General features: G+C 47.3%; 1 protein-coding gene across 1 annotated transcript; it reads left to right on the top strand.

Moving 5' to 3' along the window:
• Positions 1–13,873: 13,873 nt before the first annotated feature.
• Positions 13,874–16,478, top strand: LOC139817745 (putative nuclease HARBI1). The gene is made up of 2 exons (XM_071786038.1): positions 13,874–14,320; positions 15,678–16,478. Exons 1-2 carry the CDS (start codon positions 13,874–13,876, stop codon positions 16,476–16,478), a joined length of 1,248 nt encoding a protein of 415 aa, XP_071642139.1.
• The last annotated feature ends 361 nt before the right edge of the window (positions 16,479–16,839 follow it).

The raw sequence follows: 16,839 nt of genomic DNA, 5'->3' as shown, positions 1-16,839 counted from the left end.
GTAAGCTTTGCTCCTCCAGCACTCCAGCCTGCTCGAGATTCGCCGCCATATTGATGATGCATGACGCGCCGCTTGACTGTTTTCCGTCTTTTTATAAGTCGACTATTTAGAAGTCGACTTTTAGTCAACTTTCCGCCATTTTTAGAAGTCGACTAGAAGTCGACGGAAAGTCGACTTTTATAAGTCGACTATTTAGAAGTCGACTTTTAGTCGACTTTCCGCCATTTTTTAGAAGTCGACTAGAAGTTGTCTTATAAAAGTCGACTTACCGTCGACTTTCCGCCAACTGTGCTCTTAGGGTTATTGAAAGCGTTCGTGCACGGACATGCGATTTCCGATACGGATTATTACAATCTCAAACATCCCGCCCGCCTGGACTTCCGTTTCCGGTGCGATAGAGTGTGTCACGTAGCGGTTAGACGAGTGCTTTCGGCAGTGTGTGAGAGAGTAAGAGTGATCTGGTGGAGATGTGCGTGTGAGAGGGAGAGAGTGGAGGAGCTAGTGTAAGTGAGAGAGTGAAGGCAGGTCGCGAAAGAGGATTGAGAAGAAAAGAGTGCGGGATAGGGTATGATGAGTGGGCAGAGAGAACAAGGAGCGGGAGCGTCAGTAGCGTCGGGAGCGGGAAAGGAGAGGACGCAAAGAGGAAAAGAGAAAATGTAGGAATGCAGGAAAGAGGGGGGAGAAGGAAGATAAAGATAGCAAGAAACCTCCCGTGTTTTTAGACTGGGGGGAAAAGAAGAAAAGCGAATGGAGGGAGGATATGAGGAAGTGGAGGGAAGAAGTGAAGGAGTTGATGAGTGATTTGAGGGAGGTGAAAGGGTGGAGAAAGGATTTGAGACAGATGATGAAAGAGATGAAGGAGAGGCTCAGAGAACAGGGGAGGTTGATGAGGGGGGAAGTGGAGGAGTTGAGAAGAGAGTGTAGGGAGCGAGAGGAGAAATGAAATAAAGAAAAGAAGAAGTTGATGAGCTGCATAAAAGGGCTGGAAAAAAGGTAGAGGAGTTGGAGAGAAATAAAGAGGGGGGTGGAATGGGAGGTAGGGTAGTGAGGGAGGGAGAAGGAGGTGGGGTGGGGGACAAGATAAGAGAATTGGAGAGGAGGATGGAAAAAAAGGAGCGTGAAGAGAGAAGAAAAAACGTGTTGATTATAGGATTAGAAGTTAAAGAAGGAAAGAGGAGGGAGGCGGTGGAGAAAGTGTTAAACGTTATAGGGGTAAATGGAAATATAGAGGAGGTCGGAAGAGTGGGGGGATAGAGAAAAGAACAGAGAGATGGTAGTGGTAAGGATGAACAGTGAAGAGCAGAAAGGAGAAATCATGAAAAAAAAGAGAGAGCTGAAAGGAAGGAAGGAGAGGATTCTGGAGGATTGATTACGTGGAAAAAGAGAAAAATGAGGTGGAGGTTAAAGGAAATCGCGAGAGGGGAAGAGAGAAAAAGAAGAAGAGTGAGAATAGGGTGCGGAAAGATACGGATAGATGAGCAATGCTGGAAATGGGATGAGGAAGAAGAGGTTTTGAGGGATGGGAGGGGGAGCAAAAAAGAAAGGAGGAGGGGAAAGAGAAAAAAGGGGAACAGAATAGTTTTGACACGATACTCGAAATGCCTCAGGAGGAAAACCTGCTCGAGGATGCCGTCAATGGTAAGCAGTGCAAGGTGAAGAGAGGGAGAAAGGAGGTGGGAGAGAGAAGAAGAGAGTAGATCGTGGCTTTTTGGAACGTGGCCGGGCTAGAGAACAAAGATAAGAAGTTTTGGGCAGGGCTGAAAGAATGGGATGTGATGGTGCCGCTGGAAACATGGTTGGATGATAAAGGGTGGAAGAGAGTTAAAGAGATACTACCGGGAGGGTATGAGTGGAGAGTGCAGAAATCCGAACGGCGAAGAAAGAGAATAAGATGGAAAGCGCGATGGGGGGAATGATTATGAGTATAAGGAAGGAGTTGGTAGAGAAAAGGGAAAGGATTGTGGGGGCGGAAGAGGGCATCATGACGGGCAAGGTAAGGGTGGGGGAGGAGAGATGGAGGATAGTGGGAGTATACGCGGGAGAGGGCGTGGAGAAAGCGCTGAGGGGGCTGGAGAGGTGGATGGAGGACAGAGAGGCTGGAGTTAAAGTGTTGATTGGGGGGAACTTCAACGCGAGGACAGGGGAAAAGGGGGGAAGCTGGAAGGTGAGGAAAGGAGAGGGGGGCAAGGAGAGAGACAGTCAAAGGACCGGATTATAAATAAGGAGGGTAGACTGATGTTGGATTTCCTGGAAGAAAGAGGGTGGTACATCTTCAACAGGAACACAAGGGGAGATAAAGAGGGAGAGTTTACACATACCGAGGAAAGGGGGTGAACAGTGATTGATTATGTAATAGGGGAGGGAGAGGTAAAAGATAGGGTGGAAAGGATGAGGATAGGAAACAGGGTGGACTCTGATCATCCGGTAGAAGTATGGTTAAAAGGGGAGAGGGTAAGAGGGAAAGGGGGCAAAGGAGGAGAAAGAAATTGGAGGGGTGTATGAAGTGAAAAAGAAAGAATCAGGTTCAAGCAGAAACTGGGCGGGGTAGAGTTGGGGAAGAGGGGGCTGGAAGAGGAGTGGGAGGAGATGGAGGGGAAGTTAAAGGGGGCAACAAAACATACGGAGGAGGAATTAAATAAGGAGGAAAAGAGAAAAGTGGGCTGGTGGGATAAGGAGTGCCTAGAGAAGAAGAGGGAGGCAAGAAAAAAACTGAGGAGGTGGAAAGGGATGGAAGGTGAGGAAGAAAAATATAAAAAGAAGAACCAAGAGTTTAGAGAGATGTGCAAGAGAAAAAAGAAGGAGGAGAATGATAGGTGGGAAAAAAGGGCGGCGGAAGTGAGAAAAGAAAGTGAAGTATGGGAATTAGTTAATAGTGAAAGGAAAAAAGAGAAGGAAAGTGACAGAAGGAATAGAGATGGCGGAGTGGTAGGAGCATTTCATGAGGTTACTTGGAGGGGTAGAGGGAAAGGTTGTTAAAAGAGGGAAAGAAAGGAGGGAGGAAGAGGAAGATAAGGAAATAAGTATGGAGAAAGTGAGAAGGGTCTTAATGAAAATGAAGAAAGGAAAAGCGGCGGGGGTAGACGATATTCCGAGCGTGGAAGCACGGGGGAGAAGAGTTGGCGGAGTGGGTGAGAGGGTTTTGCAACAAAGTATGGAGGGGAGAAGGGTGGCCGGAAAGTTGGAAGGAAGAGATGATTGTGCCCATATTAAAAAAGGGGGAAGGGGAGAGGGTAGAAGACTATAAGGGGGTTACCTTGCTTTCCACTTTATACAAGGTGTACGTGGCGGTGTTAGCCGAGAGACAGAGGGAAGAAGTGAAGCACAAGGGGATCATCCCGCCGTATCAAACGGGATTCAAAAAGGGGATGGGGACGGTGGACAACATTTATGTGCTCAACTACCTAGTGAATAGACAACTAGGAAGGAAGGGGGGAAAGGTGGTGGCGCTGTTTGTGGATCTGAAGGCGACATTTGACTCGGTGGACAGGGTGGTGTTGATTGAGGCGTTGAGGGAGAGGGGGGTTAGGGAGGGTCTGGTTGAGAGGATTGAGGAAGTATTGAGAGAGACAAGAAGCAGAGTCAGAGCGGGAAAGGAGCTGGGGGAGAATTTCTGGACAGCAAGAAGGGTAAGGCAGGGGTGCCTGCTGAGCCCGCTGCGTTTTATTATATTGTTGGCGGATTTGGAAGAGGAGATGAAGGTCAGGTGGGGTAGGATCAAGCTGGGGGAAGGAAGGGTGTATGATTTGGAGTTTGCGGATGACATGGTGCTGCTGGCGGAGAAAGAAGATAAAATGAGAAGTATGATGGAGAAGCTGGAGGTATCTGGATAAGAGGCTGGAACTAAACGCAGAGAAAACCAAGATCATGAGGTTTAGAATAGGAGGAAGCATGATGGTGAAAGAGGATTGGCGGTGGAAAGGAAGAAAAGTGGAAGAAGTGAAGGAGTTCCGATACCTAGAGTATACGCTACAAAGAAATGAAAGGCAAGAGGCGCATGTGAAAAAAAGGGTCAGGAAGGCGGCGGCGGTAATGGGGCAAGTGTGTGGGATAGGGAAGAAGACGTTTGGGAAGGACTGGGGGAGAAGGCTTTGGTTATTTGATAAGCTGGTTTAGACAGTAACGGGGTGGAAATATGGGGATGTGAAATGAAAGAGGAGATAGAGAGGCTGAAAGAAAAATATTTGAGATGGGAGTTGGGAGTAGACAGGAGGACGCCGTGGTACTTGGTAAAGGAGGAGTTGCAGAAAGAAAAATTAAGAGGTAGGGCGGGCAGGAGGGCGTGGGGGTTCAAAAAGGCTGGAGGAGGGAGGCTGGAGGAGGGAAGAGGAAGCGAGCTAGCGAGAATGTTCTGGGAGGAGGTGAAGGAAAGAACGGAGAGGAGAGGGGGGAAATCGAGTTGGGAAGAGGGTAGGAGGATTTTTTTGAGCAAAAGAGGCTTGTGGGAAGAGGGAGAGGGAGAGAGAGGGGGGAAAAAGAGTCAAAAATAGAGATAATAAAGTGGGAAAAGGAGGCGCAGAGTAGAGAGATGGAAGGATATAAAAAAGTCAAGATAGAGCAAATGGTATAAGGAAGTAAAAGGGGAAGGGATACCGGAGTACCTAAAGAAAAGGTGAGAGGAAATAGGTGGAATAGGATTGCGAGATTTAGGCTGGGGAACGAAATTAGGGAGGGTAGACATTGGGAAGAAAAGAAGAAAAGGACGTGCAGACTGTGCGAGGGAGGGGAGGAGACGTGGGAGCATACGTGGGAGCGTTCTAGAGAATAAGATAAAGGAGAGGGAGTTGGCAGAAAGCGAGGAGATGGGTGCTGGGGTGGAGGGAGAGGAGAAATGGATGGGGAGTGGGAGGTGGATGAGAGAGATCGAGAAAGATAGGAACAGGAAGGGGTACTTTTAAGGGTTGGAAGGGGGAGAGGAATGAGGTGAGAATGAGTGAGAGTGAGTGAAAAGCCGAAGAGAGGGGGGTAGAAGTAGTTCAAACGGGTTGTATAGAAGCAAGAGGAAACGGAAGTTCCTTGCGGAGAGGGTGTGTGTGTGTGCAGCGGGTAAGTGTGGGCGGATGCAGAGGCAGAAGCTCACATCTACACCACTAGGTTAAGTAGGTTAAGATAGTATAAGGTAGGTTAAGAGGATGCGTTGAGAGAGGTGTGGATGCTGTAGAGGAGAATGTAACAGGTTTGGGAACGTTCCTTTAAAAAACGCCTTTTGAACCCTACGGGGATATGAAATAAAATATACATACATAATGTGACGTTGCACCGCGTGCACGTCACAGTCTTCCCCATTCCCATCTTTGTATTGCGCGCGTACTGCCGAGTTTATAGTTTTCAGGAAGAAGCGGCCGGAGGGCCCGTTTCGACAGCGTGGCGCCATCCGCCGGTGCGGTGAAGCGCCCTGATCGAGAGGGCCGCGAGTCGAAGCCGCGGAAACGATCCCGGCACTGTTGGGTCGATCGCGAGCGTGGGCTGACGTAGAGAGAAGGCCTTCCCGTTGCGCCAGGACTAAGCGAGGGCGGCGGCCCTAGGAGTTACGTTGTGAAGGAAGGAAGGACGAGATGTAAACGACCAGCAATCCCGGACCGCAGGTATCGGGGAACAGCGGGGCGAATTGTCGAGTACCGTTTCGCGTTAATTTTGAGAGAGAGACGCGTAGGTTTGCTTGAGAGTTTCCTTATCTACGCGTCATTGTCGTGAATCCCTTGCCGGGATTATCGCTTTCCGTTTCGTTTCTACGGGTAAGACATAGCCCGCCCGCTGACTCCCCGTAATAATACCGAAGGGGCGTCCGTTTCTTCCCGACTCGACCGGTGTGGTATAAGATTTTGAGTGTAATCGAGTAACGACGAGCGACCGCGTGGCACCGGCCATGCGTCATGAGGGTGGCGCGTGTTGCGAGATCAAACCTCGCGGATCGGCTCAACAGTCATTAGAGTTAAATTACCGTTTCGAGCTTTTCGAGATTACCGTTTATGAGTATCGCGTCTATCGATCTGTGTGTAAGATATCTGCGTTTCCGTTAGAGTTAGTTTTCGCGTAGTGAACTTCGTCGTGCGGGCTTTCGTGCGTACGGTCGTTCTGGGGCGTGTCGGCCTCCGGGATACGGAAATTACCGCGCCCGGTACGGGAAGTGTGAGGCGTCGGCATACCGGACTTAGAGTCAGCCTTCTCGAAGAAGGTGCCCGAAATCGACCGCGATTAACGTTCCGAAATCTAGAGTAAGATTTACTCCGGCTGAGAGCACCACACGCCACGGGCGGAATTAGGCGTGAGTATCACATGCTCGCGGTGTGGACCGTGCGGCGAGGCTTCGCGTTACGTTTCGAGGGGTGTTATGCGAGAACTCCTATATTGCGTGTATCGTTTAGTTGCGAGAAACCTTGAGTTATATTGCGTGTATCGTTTAGTTTGCGAGAAACCTTGAGTTATATTGCGTGTATCGTTTAGTTTGCGCGAAACCTTTCCTTATTGCGAATACAAGCTACACGTACGTTTTTCCGAGAATATTAGTTCTGCGTCCGAGTTTATTTATAACGCGCGGACCCTTCGAAAGACCTTGCGTGGTCGGGGAATTGCGATTGAACGCGGTGAATAATTCGCTCGCGTCCTGTAAGTTGTAACGCTATTATCAAGCTTTCTCTTATATTATATTGATTTACATGTTACTTGAGTGCTTTCTTTTGTGTTTGTTTCGCCTCACCACGGTCAACCCCTTCCGCATTCAGCCTATGTAAGGACCACGACCCTCTATCGAAAATCCTGAGCAGTCGTTGCGATCGGCCAGAGCGGATGTGTCATGACGTGTGAATTAAGAGTTGTGTCGATAATTAGAGTTTATGTCGAATCTTTGTAGAGTTCATGTAGAGTACTTTTCGCGGGTTAGAGTAAACGGTGGTGTGGCCGTATCCACACCTGGCGCCCAACATCGTTTCGTATCGCTTTCGAGATCCGCTCTGCCACCCGATCATAGATTTGCTACGCGATTCAGTCCCGCCTCACGGGCCCGGAAAAATCATATCGAGAAATAGCGTCGCAATACATACATACATACACATCCCGCCCGCCTCATTATATTTTAACGAAACAAAACGGTGCGCTCGATGGTGCGATGCGCAGTTGCGGCAAGTATCGACCTTGCGATCGATCCGCGATGATCGCAATTCCGGCGAGAGGAAGAGCGGCCACGTCGGGGTGGCGCGCAGCTGCGCAGTATCATTACCCGCGGTGATCTCGAGCAAGAGCAGTGTGGCCAGAACATGAGACGCGGCCCGGTCGTCATAAAGATGGAGGGGATACTCACACAAAACACGAGCCACGTCCGTGTCCGCTCAGTGCTTCGGTTGCCTTCGGCTAAATAAAATAAGGCAGACACGATCTTTTGTCCTTTTTCCTCCCGCTCGATCCGTACCATAACTCGGGTGTCCGCATTTCGTTTTACCACGCAGTCCACGCACTGGCAATGTTATATGCATATATAATGTCACGGCTTTTTTCACCCCCGGAGCGGTCCGGGGCGTGTGCCGGATCAAAAGAAGAAAAGGAGAGAAAGATGACAGGCCTCTCCGACGACTCCTTCGCACCTCCGACATTTCACGAAACGATTTTGCTGTTGGGCGCCAGACGCGTGAATTCGCGTCCGCGAAATCGCGAAGGAAAACCAAACAAGACGCCAGACAAAACGTGTGGATATGCGAGGAATCGGCTAGCTTGACCTTGCAACCGTTCGCCTAGCCTTGGAGCCGAGGACACCCGAGGGGCAGCAGCAACCAAGGGAGCAGCGGACATCGATATTTCTTTAGGCTAAATACCGGATAGGCGAGTCCAAAGAGCCCATATGGCTAGCGTTCATCTTAGAATATAGCGACGCGACAAATAGGGGAACCGGGGCCTGATTGACCCCGGCAGGCGAGCCGCAGAGGAAGGACCGAACGAGACAACAAGCGGGCCTCGGCAGGAGACCCGAGCGGAGGAGATAGCGGCGAAAATTGAGCGAAGGGCCCGCGAAATAGCGGGGTCAAAACAATGACCCCCGCGAACGAAGGCACAGTGGTCAGAGCCGGGGGCCGAACCCCGGAATCTGCCTCAGGGGAGACCATAACGTCGATTACCCGGCCCGCGACGCGCTAATACCACCGGGCGCGGAGATAGCGGGATCAAAACAATGACCCCCGCGCATAGGGGTACGGCGGTCACAGCCGGGGGCCGAGCCGTGGAATCCGCCTCAGGGAAGACCCTGACGTCAACCACCCGAACCGCGACGCGCTAATACCACCGGGCGCGGAGATAGCGGGGTCAAAACAGTGACCCCCGCGCATAGGGGTACGGCGGTCACAGCCGGGAACCGAGCCGCGGAATCCGCCTCAGGGGAGACCCTGACGCCAACCACCCGACCCGCGACGCGCTAATACCACCGGGCGCGGAGATTGCGGGGTCAAAACAATGACCCCCGCGCATAGGGGTACGGCGGTCACAGCCGGTGGCCGAGCCGCGGAATCCGCCTCAGGGGGGACCCGGACGTCAACCACCCGACCCGCGACGCGATAATACTACCGGCCGCGGAGATAGCGGGGTCAAAACAATGACCCCCGGAAGTCGGTAACCGCGATACTCCGGAGGGAAGTAGCGGACGGAGGGTCACTAGGGGAGGCGCCGGGAAAGATCCGAGGGGTCAGCGGGACCACTCGGTCGCACAAACCTCGGACTCGGGAACCAGAGGAGCGGGGTCCAAAGGGCCCCATGCGTATGCGTACGAGTAATTACGAAGCTCGGATTGAGAACCGCGGGCGACACTGAACACGAAAACATCGAAAAACTGTCATAAGAAAAGAGAAAGCGTTCACCATCTGGCGTGAAAAAGTACCGAGATGTGAATAACACCGATGGTGGGAGCAAAGATCCCGAGGTGGGAACGCCGGGAGAGCCCGGCAACTCGTGGCAGTCGCTCGGATATCGTGGTCGCGGTAATACGTATATAAGATTCGCTCATACAATACGGACTTAGCGCGTAGTTTAGCGCAGCGATATATTACAACCAAGCACTCCCGCGTACTTGCGCGTTAAACATAACTCGTATAACTATTTCGAGCGGTAATTAATTACCATTTATAACAACGTTCGACGAAAAGTGTCAGCGTGAAGCGCATCCGGCGCGACAATCTTTGTAATCAAGTACAACGATCTGAAATAAATCAATCGTTTGTTAATATACGCAGTGTCAAGTTAATTTGAATTACTTACTTGCGACTTACTTTGTCCTACGGCATTGATCCATCGTTGTCCAGCGGCGTTCCAGTATGCGATAAGACGAGGATCTGGGACAGTCAGCGGCAGTTGAGATCCATCCGGGGCGAGAAGCTGAAAGGGAAATTGGCCGATTAATTAAACATACACATTTTCTACTTACCTGTTCCGTCGGGGGTGGTCCCACGTTGTCCATCGATGATCCAGCAGTGGGGAGGCAGCGTCGGGGCGTCGAGACATCCAGCGTCGAGAACCTGAAAATAAAAGAGAATTAATGGAGTATTGTTGCAATATCGTGCTGTAATTTCGATACTTACCTTCTCGGTATATCAAGGTCAAACCGAGTGGCGACCGTTTGATAGGCAAATCTGGCTGAGATTTCATATTTTCGTGTGATCCACGTACCCAGAAAGTGACGTCCGGTCACATCCTAAGGGCTGGGGCGGGGTTAATGAAGGGCGATATCCGGCGGGGTGACACAATAAAGGCCGATTCGGCTTCAGTCAATCAGACAAATTAAATAATCAATCACGTGAGCATCAGAAATGAAACAATCAAAATCGTGGTAGCGCGGACGCCAGAAATGAACGGAGTATTACGGTATCGTATAGCCAACGCGCAGAATGCGCTGCGATTAGATCAGAAAAATACAGTAAAAAGAAACTTATAATTAATATAGAACATCGACAGTAAACGCGAAATAATCAGGGAAATAAAACATATGGTCTCACAGGAAAGATCGCGAGAAGATGGTACGTCACGCTCGAAGCGCGTGAACGCCACGTATCGAGTCGCACGAGAATTCTGTTGCCAATTATTTTAAGCTTAACGCAAGTAGGAATCGCGGCGCAAGTCACGTCTCAATGTAATGAGGACTGTACGCAACGCAATAACGCGAGATAATTTTCGGCGCGATCGCAAGGAGACGCGGAATACTACAACTAACGCGAAAACACGGACTTAATCTAACGCGAGAATTACCCAAGGGTAACTTAAATCATTCGGGCGAATACAATACTCTGTCTTCAGTGATTTTCGTAACGCGCAGAATGATGCGCCGAGATACTCGAAATAGCGCAGAATACTGGAACGAACGCGAGGAAAAATATACGGAATTACCGCGAGCAATAATAACACGCAATCACGACGGCACTGAGTCTATCGCGAGAATGGAGTAAATCACGCGAATAACGTTCTCCCGCCAGCACGACTACTTCTTACACGCAATTATCGAAACAACGCATCCGAACATAACTATCCTAACACGCATAATTTTCTACGGCAATGAGCCCACATAAACGGCAGGTTAACGCGATTAATGTGCCGACGCGGACGACATTCCAACATAAGTAATGTTTGGTAATTCGATACGCCGTGAACACTGTATGCGCGAGACGCAACCACGAGCGCGGACATTACACGAACACGGACTCACATTCCCGGATTTCGCCACGAATCTATCGCGATCTCCAGAGGCTCGCTATCACGTCTTTATCCCAATTCCGCGGCCACGATACCATCCCGAGGCCCTTCGCTCTCGCTGTCGATCGCCATTCGATACTCGGTCTCACGGGACCGTGCATGTCGCGATATTACAACGTTTTTCCCGGACGAGAGCGCGCACCGGAGGGCGGCGTCGTGGCTTTACATGTCGGTATTAAGTACTTGCGAGCAACCTCACCGATGCGATGCTTTCTCTTCGGGCTTCTCGCCGTCACCTCGTGCCAACAGTCGTCGCAGGACGAAACGAATACCCGACTCGGGGCGGCTATCGCGAATCGTAAAGAAACTTTTATAGCGTGTTCGGACTCGCCGACGGACGACCAGAGAGTCTCGCTAAATCCGCTCGATTGCGGAATCGATGTGGCACCCCCTTCCGTAGGGGCGCGCCGACCAATCGGGAGCGAGCTTGCAAGCTCGCGCGATATTTCAATGCAGGATCGTCGTAAGGTGGATCCTTCGGGGGCGCGCAACGGTCCCTCGGCGGCGTAGCGACTCCTTCAATCTGTCCCTGGGCAGCGGGCTGGACTTTGTTCTGGCCGGTGTGCCTCCGGTTTGACCTCGGGGCGGTGATCAGTCACCCCGCGGGCCGGTATTTCGTGGAGGCAAATTGCTGAGGCCGGGTTTTCCCCAGGCGCCTGGGGCCCCGCTATCGGCGGCCTTGTCCATCTGTCGCCTCTCTCGTCGCTGCTCGTCCCTGGGCGCGAATTTCCGCGCCTTGTGACGGCGGCGGGGCGCTGCCACGAAGCGGCGCGGCGGGCCGCAACGTCACAATACATACAATTTGTAATACTAAAATAAATAAAAGTATTAAAATATTAACAAATTAAATATTAAATAAAAATAAATAATGTAACGATACACGATAATAACGTACTTACGATAATTCTTTCGCTTAAACGGGATTTTGTAGTAACTTACGATAATTCACTCCGCGTAAACGAGTGAATTATCGTAAGTTACTACAGAAGTAACGCTCGCGTAAACGTAGTATATTTTTATTTTTATATTTAATTTAATTTTTTTTTACACAAATAAAAATAGCATAGCAATTTACATTTTTGCAATCAGTATTTTTTTCCTGAAAGCGAGAATCGTGTTTGTGTAGATATGCGACCAATATATACCAATATATTTATATCCTTTTATTTATTTAAATTTTAAATAATACACGTTTATTATATATAGGCGCTACTACTTTTGCCGTGCGGTATTCTACTTTAGTCAGCTATGCTTATTCTAACTTAATCAGCTACTGGGTGCGTGCGTAGAAATAGCCCAAGTTAGGTGAATCGCAAAGGAGGGTAGAGAGATGTAGGCGACACAGTAAGATAAGTTTTACACACTATATTTACATTTTATTTACATTTTTGGTGAGTGTCAGTGTACCTAGCTTTAACCTGATAACCCCCTCGTTGCTTGGTTTGCGTCGATGCATCCACCTTCGTGGTCTCCGGGTTCGCCTGTGTACCTACGGTGGATGTAATTGTGGCGTCCCGCATCGTTATCTCAGCATCGGTTGCAGTAGAGGCGTCGCGCGTCTGTCTCTTTTTGCTGCTGCCCGGAACCTTCTCCGGGTTAACCTTGGCACGCTTTGGGGGATCGTCGTGCTTTGAGGCGTCTGTGGCCGCGGTAGTGCTACTCACACTCGTTACCCCGGATGAGTAAGAAGAGAGCGTTACGTTTCTCTTTCGGTGCGAGATAACTTGTAAAGGCATCGGCAGGGTCCGCCGTCGTCGAGTAAAATCATTGTCCTTCTTAAATTGTTCTTCAAAAAGCCGCGGCGTCTTGCCTTCTGTCGTCTTACCGCCGGGTGTGTGGGATGCCAGGATGAGGCGACCACGCGCAAGGGTCCGTACCCGGTGATAACCTGAAACGAAGTGACTCGGACGCGGTACCGTGAAAGAACGTGCGCGGTGTATGGCTTGCCGGCGACTGCGCGCCGTTATTGGCGGGGCGCCTCGCGCCTTGTGCCAGGCGACCGAGCGCCGTGATTGGCCGGGCGACCGAGCGCCTCTACTGGCCGGGCGACTTGCGCCTTGTAGGCGACTGGCGTTGTGTGTAGGCGACTCGCGCCGTCGTAGGTGACCGAGCGCTGAGAAAGCGGCTAGCGCTGTAGGCGACTCGCGCTGTCCTAGGCGACCGAGCGCCGAGAAAGCGGCTTGCGCTGTAGGCGACTAGCGCCGTTGTAGGCGGCCGAGCGCCGAGGAAGCGGCCAGCGCTGTAGGCGACTCGCGCCGTCGTAGGCGACTAGCGCCGTGAGTAGGCGTCTTGCGCCGAGAAAGCGACTAGCGCTTGTAGGCGACTTGCGCCGTGAGGCTTCAGCGTCTAGGCGCTCTATGCTTTTGGCGACTGGCGCCGGGAAGATCTGCTCGAGCCCGTAGGGGGTCTTCCTTTATACTAGTCGGTGCAGAAATTAGAACTCGCAAAGCTGCCCCGGCTATGCGACGCCTGGCGGCGTTGCTGCGAACTGCCGGTATTGCAGGCATCACGCAGGGATGTATCATTGGTGGCGCGGACCGCCACATCATACATTACCGTTATGTGAGTTATTGTATTATTATGATAAACTCATTTATGCTAGTAAAAACATATTAAAGTAAATGGAACATAATAAATAACACTTGATCTATTAATAAATAATAATAAAATTTATGATTTATTTATAGTATAATGAATAAATAAACGAACATGTCCTTCGAGATTACATATATTAAAGCACACAATTTGCGTACTTAAGGAACAACGCAATTGCAGTTCACAATTTTGTAAATTACTCATCTTTACTTGCAGATAAGTACCGCCGGCATTTGCGTTACCCGATGTGCACCACGGGGAGGTTGCTCGGTCGGATTTTGCACATCATGTCTCTTACAGACATGAATAAGTCTTTTACAGACATATATTGTCTCTTAAGGCCGGATTGGTGGCGCCAACTGACTGGCATTCGTTGGCGCCAGAAACCGTTTCCATTAAACTGGCGAACTCATAAGTGTTTATACACGCAATGATTAATGGCGCCAACTGACTGGCATTCATTGGCGCCAGAAACCGTTTCCATTAAACTGGCAAACTCATAAGTGTTTGCATAGTGATGTTATTGGCGCATAATATGAAAAATATGTAGGTAATCGTCAAGATGTCAACCGAGTTGTTGGATGCGACTATTCGTTTGGAAATTTTAGTAATAAGTAACGAACTACAAAACATTCTTGCGGTTAAACTGAAAAGAAAGAAACGTAGATATTGGGTACGAAAATGGATCGCTAGACGAGAAGTTGCTTTACAATTTATAGAAGAACTAGCTGCAGAGGATAACCAAACGTATCTGAACATGTTTCGAATGACCCAAGAACGTTTTCAAGATTTGTTAGGGATGGTGTCTGCTAAACTTCAAAAGCAAGATACGCATATGAGGCCAGCACTTTCACCAAAACTGAAGCTTCAGATCGTGCTTAGATACTTGGCTACTGGTGACTCCCTCGCATCATTACAGTTACTGTTCAGAGTTCCCAAGTGCACAATCTGTACTTTTTTACCTGAAGTCTTGGATATCATTCACGAAGCGTTGAAAGATTTTATTAAGGTAAGCTTTTTCCTAGCATTATTATTAATATTACTACAATGAGTGCTATATGTAGGTATATCAAATTTTAATGTTCTATCTTGAAAATAGTCTTTAAACTTTCTTTATTAGCCCGGTTTCCTTCCGATTTAAACTTTCTGTTTTACGTACTGTAAATTTCTTTGGCTTCCTTCATAGATAGATGAACAAATAATTCTTTTAGTACTTTTTCGTATTTCAAATTTATTTAAGAGACAAAACCTAAATAAAAAATTACAAAGATAAATTTTTAAAGAGAATAAAAACTCATGTACTTGTAAGATTAAATAGAAAGTTTATTTAAAATATATATATGACATAGGTCAACAAAATTCTTAGAATAGGTCTGAAAATATAACAAAACATAAACTTTCAAAAAAAAAAAAATAGTTTTGGTATTAAGACTTTGTAAAAACTAAAACTGAAATAAGTTTACTTTTAGTAGGTCTACAGGATTTACAAAGTCCGAAAACATAACATAGCATACACTAAAAAAATTTTTTTTATATTAAGATTGAAATAAAAGTTTACTTTAAAGAGACCTCTAAGGCCTGCAATACCTACAAAATAAAGTAAAAATTAAAAGTCAGTCACTTTATAGTCATTAAAATTACATGTTCAAATCTGATGAATCTGTATTCTCTACACTGTCCTTAATTTCTACGAGCTCAACGGGTACAATAGTAGATGACCTAACAGGTACATTAATCAAAGATGGCATAGTAGTAGAACTTGAAAGTGGTGAAGAAAAAAGTAATGAACTTTGACTGTGCTTAGATGGATCTACATCAGTGTGTACAGAAGATGAAAGTTGTTGCATCATCAAAGTGTTCAATAAAATATCTAGTATTTGCTTCTGACATTGTAGCGCGTTTGACGTGGTCATTTGACGAAGATATTCTGCAACAGTGCTGCCAAATTGTTCGTATAAGTCAGTACGTGTTCGCGTTGCCACAGCATGCTGTTCGAAAACATTTTGAAGCGCATTTATTGCTTGTTGAATTGTAGACATGCTAGATTGCATTTTTTGATTTTGTTTCATGGGAGGCTGTAGTGGTTGCTTTGTATGCTTTATTGCAGATGTATCTGGTTGTACATTTACTGTCGTTCTGAGCTTTTTGGAAGACCGTGACTGATGAGCACTTGTAACTTCTTGTTCTTTATTAATCTGCTCTTCTTCTAATAATAGATCATTATTATCATCTTCCAGTTCCTCTGTCTCATCTTTCTGTGTTGTCAATTCCTAAAACAATAGAATAAAGATATTTGTAAAAACAGAAATTAACATAAAGTCTGTATTTTAATCATGAGTCTATATTTTTCGTCGTTTTCCTTTCAGATGCCAAATACAACAGAAGAGTGGTGTAAAATAGAAAAAGGGTTTGCTGAGAGATGGAATTTCTCTGGCTGTGTTGGCAGTTTGGACGGCAAACATGTTGTTATTAAGAAACCTAAACACAGTGGATCACTGTATTACAACTATAAGGGATCCTACAGTATTGTTTTAATGGCTGTAGTAGATAGTGAATATATTTTCCGTTACATTGATGTTGGAGCTTTAGGAAGAAATTCTGATGGTGGAATATTTCAGAATAGCAGCTTAAAAAGAGCTATTGATGAGAAGTTACTCAATTTGCCAGAGAACTTTTTCTTTGTTGGCGATGATGCTTTCCTCTTAAAATTATATTTGTTAAAACCGTATTCCAGAAGCGATTCATTAAACATTAAGAAACTGATCTTTAACTACAGACTTTCTAGAGCTCGAAGGATTGTTGAGAATGCATTTGGAATCCTGGCAAATAAATTCCAGGTTTTTGCAAAACCAATTACATATGAACCAAAAAAAGCTGATAAAATTATTCTGGCAGCTGTTGCTTTACATAATTGGTTACAAATAACCTCACAATCACACTATATTCCACCTGGATCTATTGATATTGATGACATTGAAAATGGAAGAGTTATTCCTGGACATTGGCGTCAGGATGGTCAAGGATTATTCAGCCTATCAAGACAAGAAAGTAACAACGGTCAACAATCAGCTGGCGAGCTCAGAGACCAACTTGCTACTTATTTTATGGGAGAAGGAGCAGTGCCTTGGCAGATGGCAATGATTCAATCGACTAATCATCCTACGTAGACTTCAGTATAATACATTGTTAAGTTTAGTGTACACAGAAATGTTTATGATTAAACACAGTAAAATAAACATACTATATAACTTTTAAAACTGACCTCTGAATCATAATTCTACAAAATTAAGAAACTAAAAATTCTTACCAAATTTGACTTAGTTGACCGAGGTTTGAGAACCTTTCGTAGAAAGCGGTCAGCAACAGGGTACCAGGTAACAGAAGGTATATATACGTCTTCTGCTGAAGCTCCACTTCTCTTTGAGGCTTCAACTTTATGGAATTCCAATGTATAAGCGTTTCTTATACTGCGAATTTTAGCCTTTACAAGAGTGTCGTTGATATCCGGAAAATTTTCTTTTAGCGCTT

The sequence above is a fragment of the Temnothorax longispinosus genome, chromosome 8 (genome assembly GCF_030848805.1).
Source record: "Temnothorax longispinosus isolate EJ_2023e chromosome 8, Tlon_JGU_v1, whole genome shotgun sequence".
NCBI lineage: Eukaryota > Metazoa > Arthropoda > Insecta > Hymenoptera > Formicidae > Temnothorax > Temnothorax longispinosus.
This window is presented reverse-complemented; position numbering and strand designations above follow the sequence as displayed.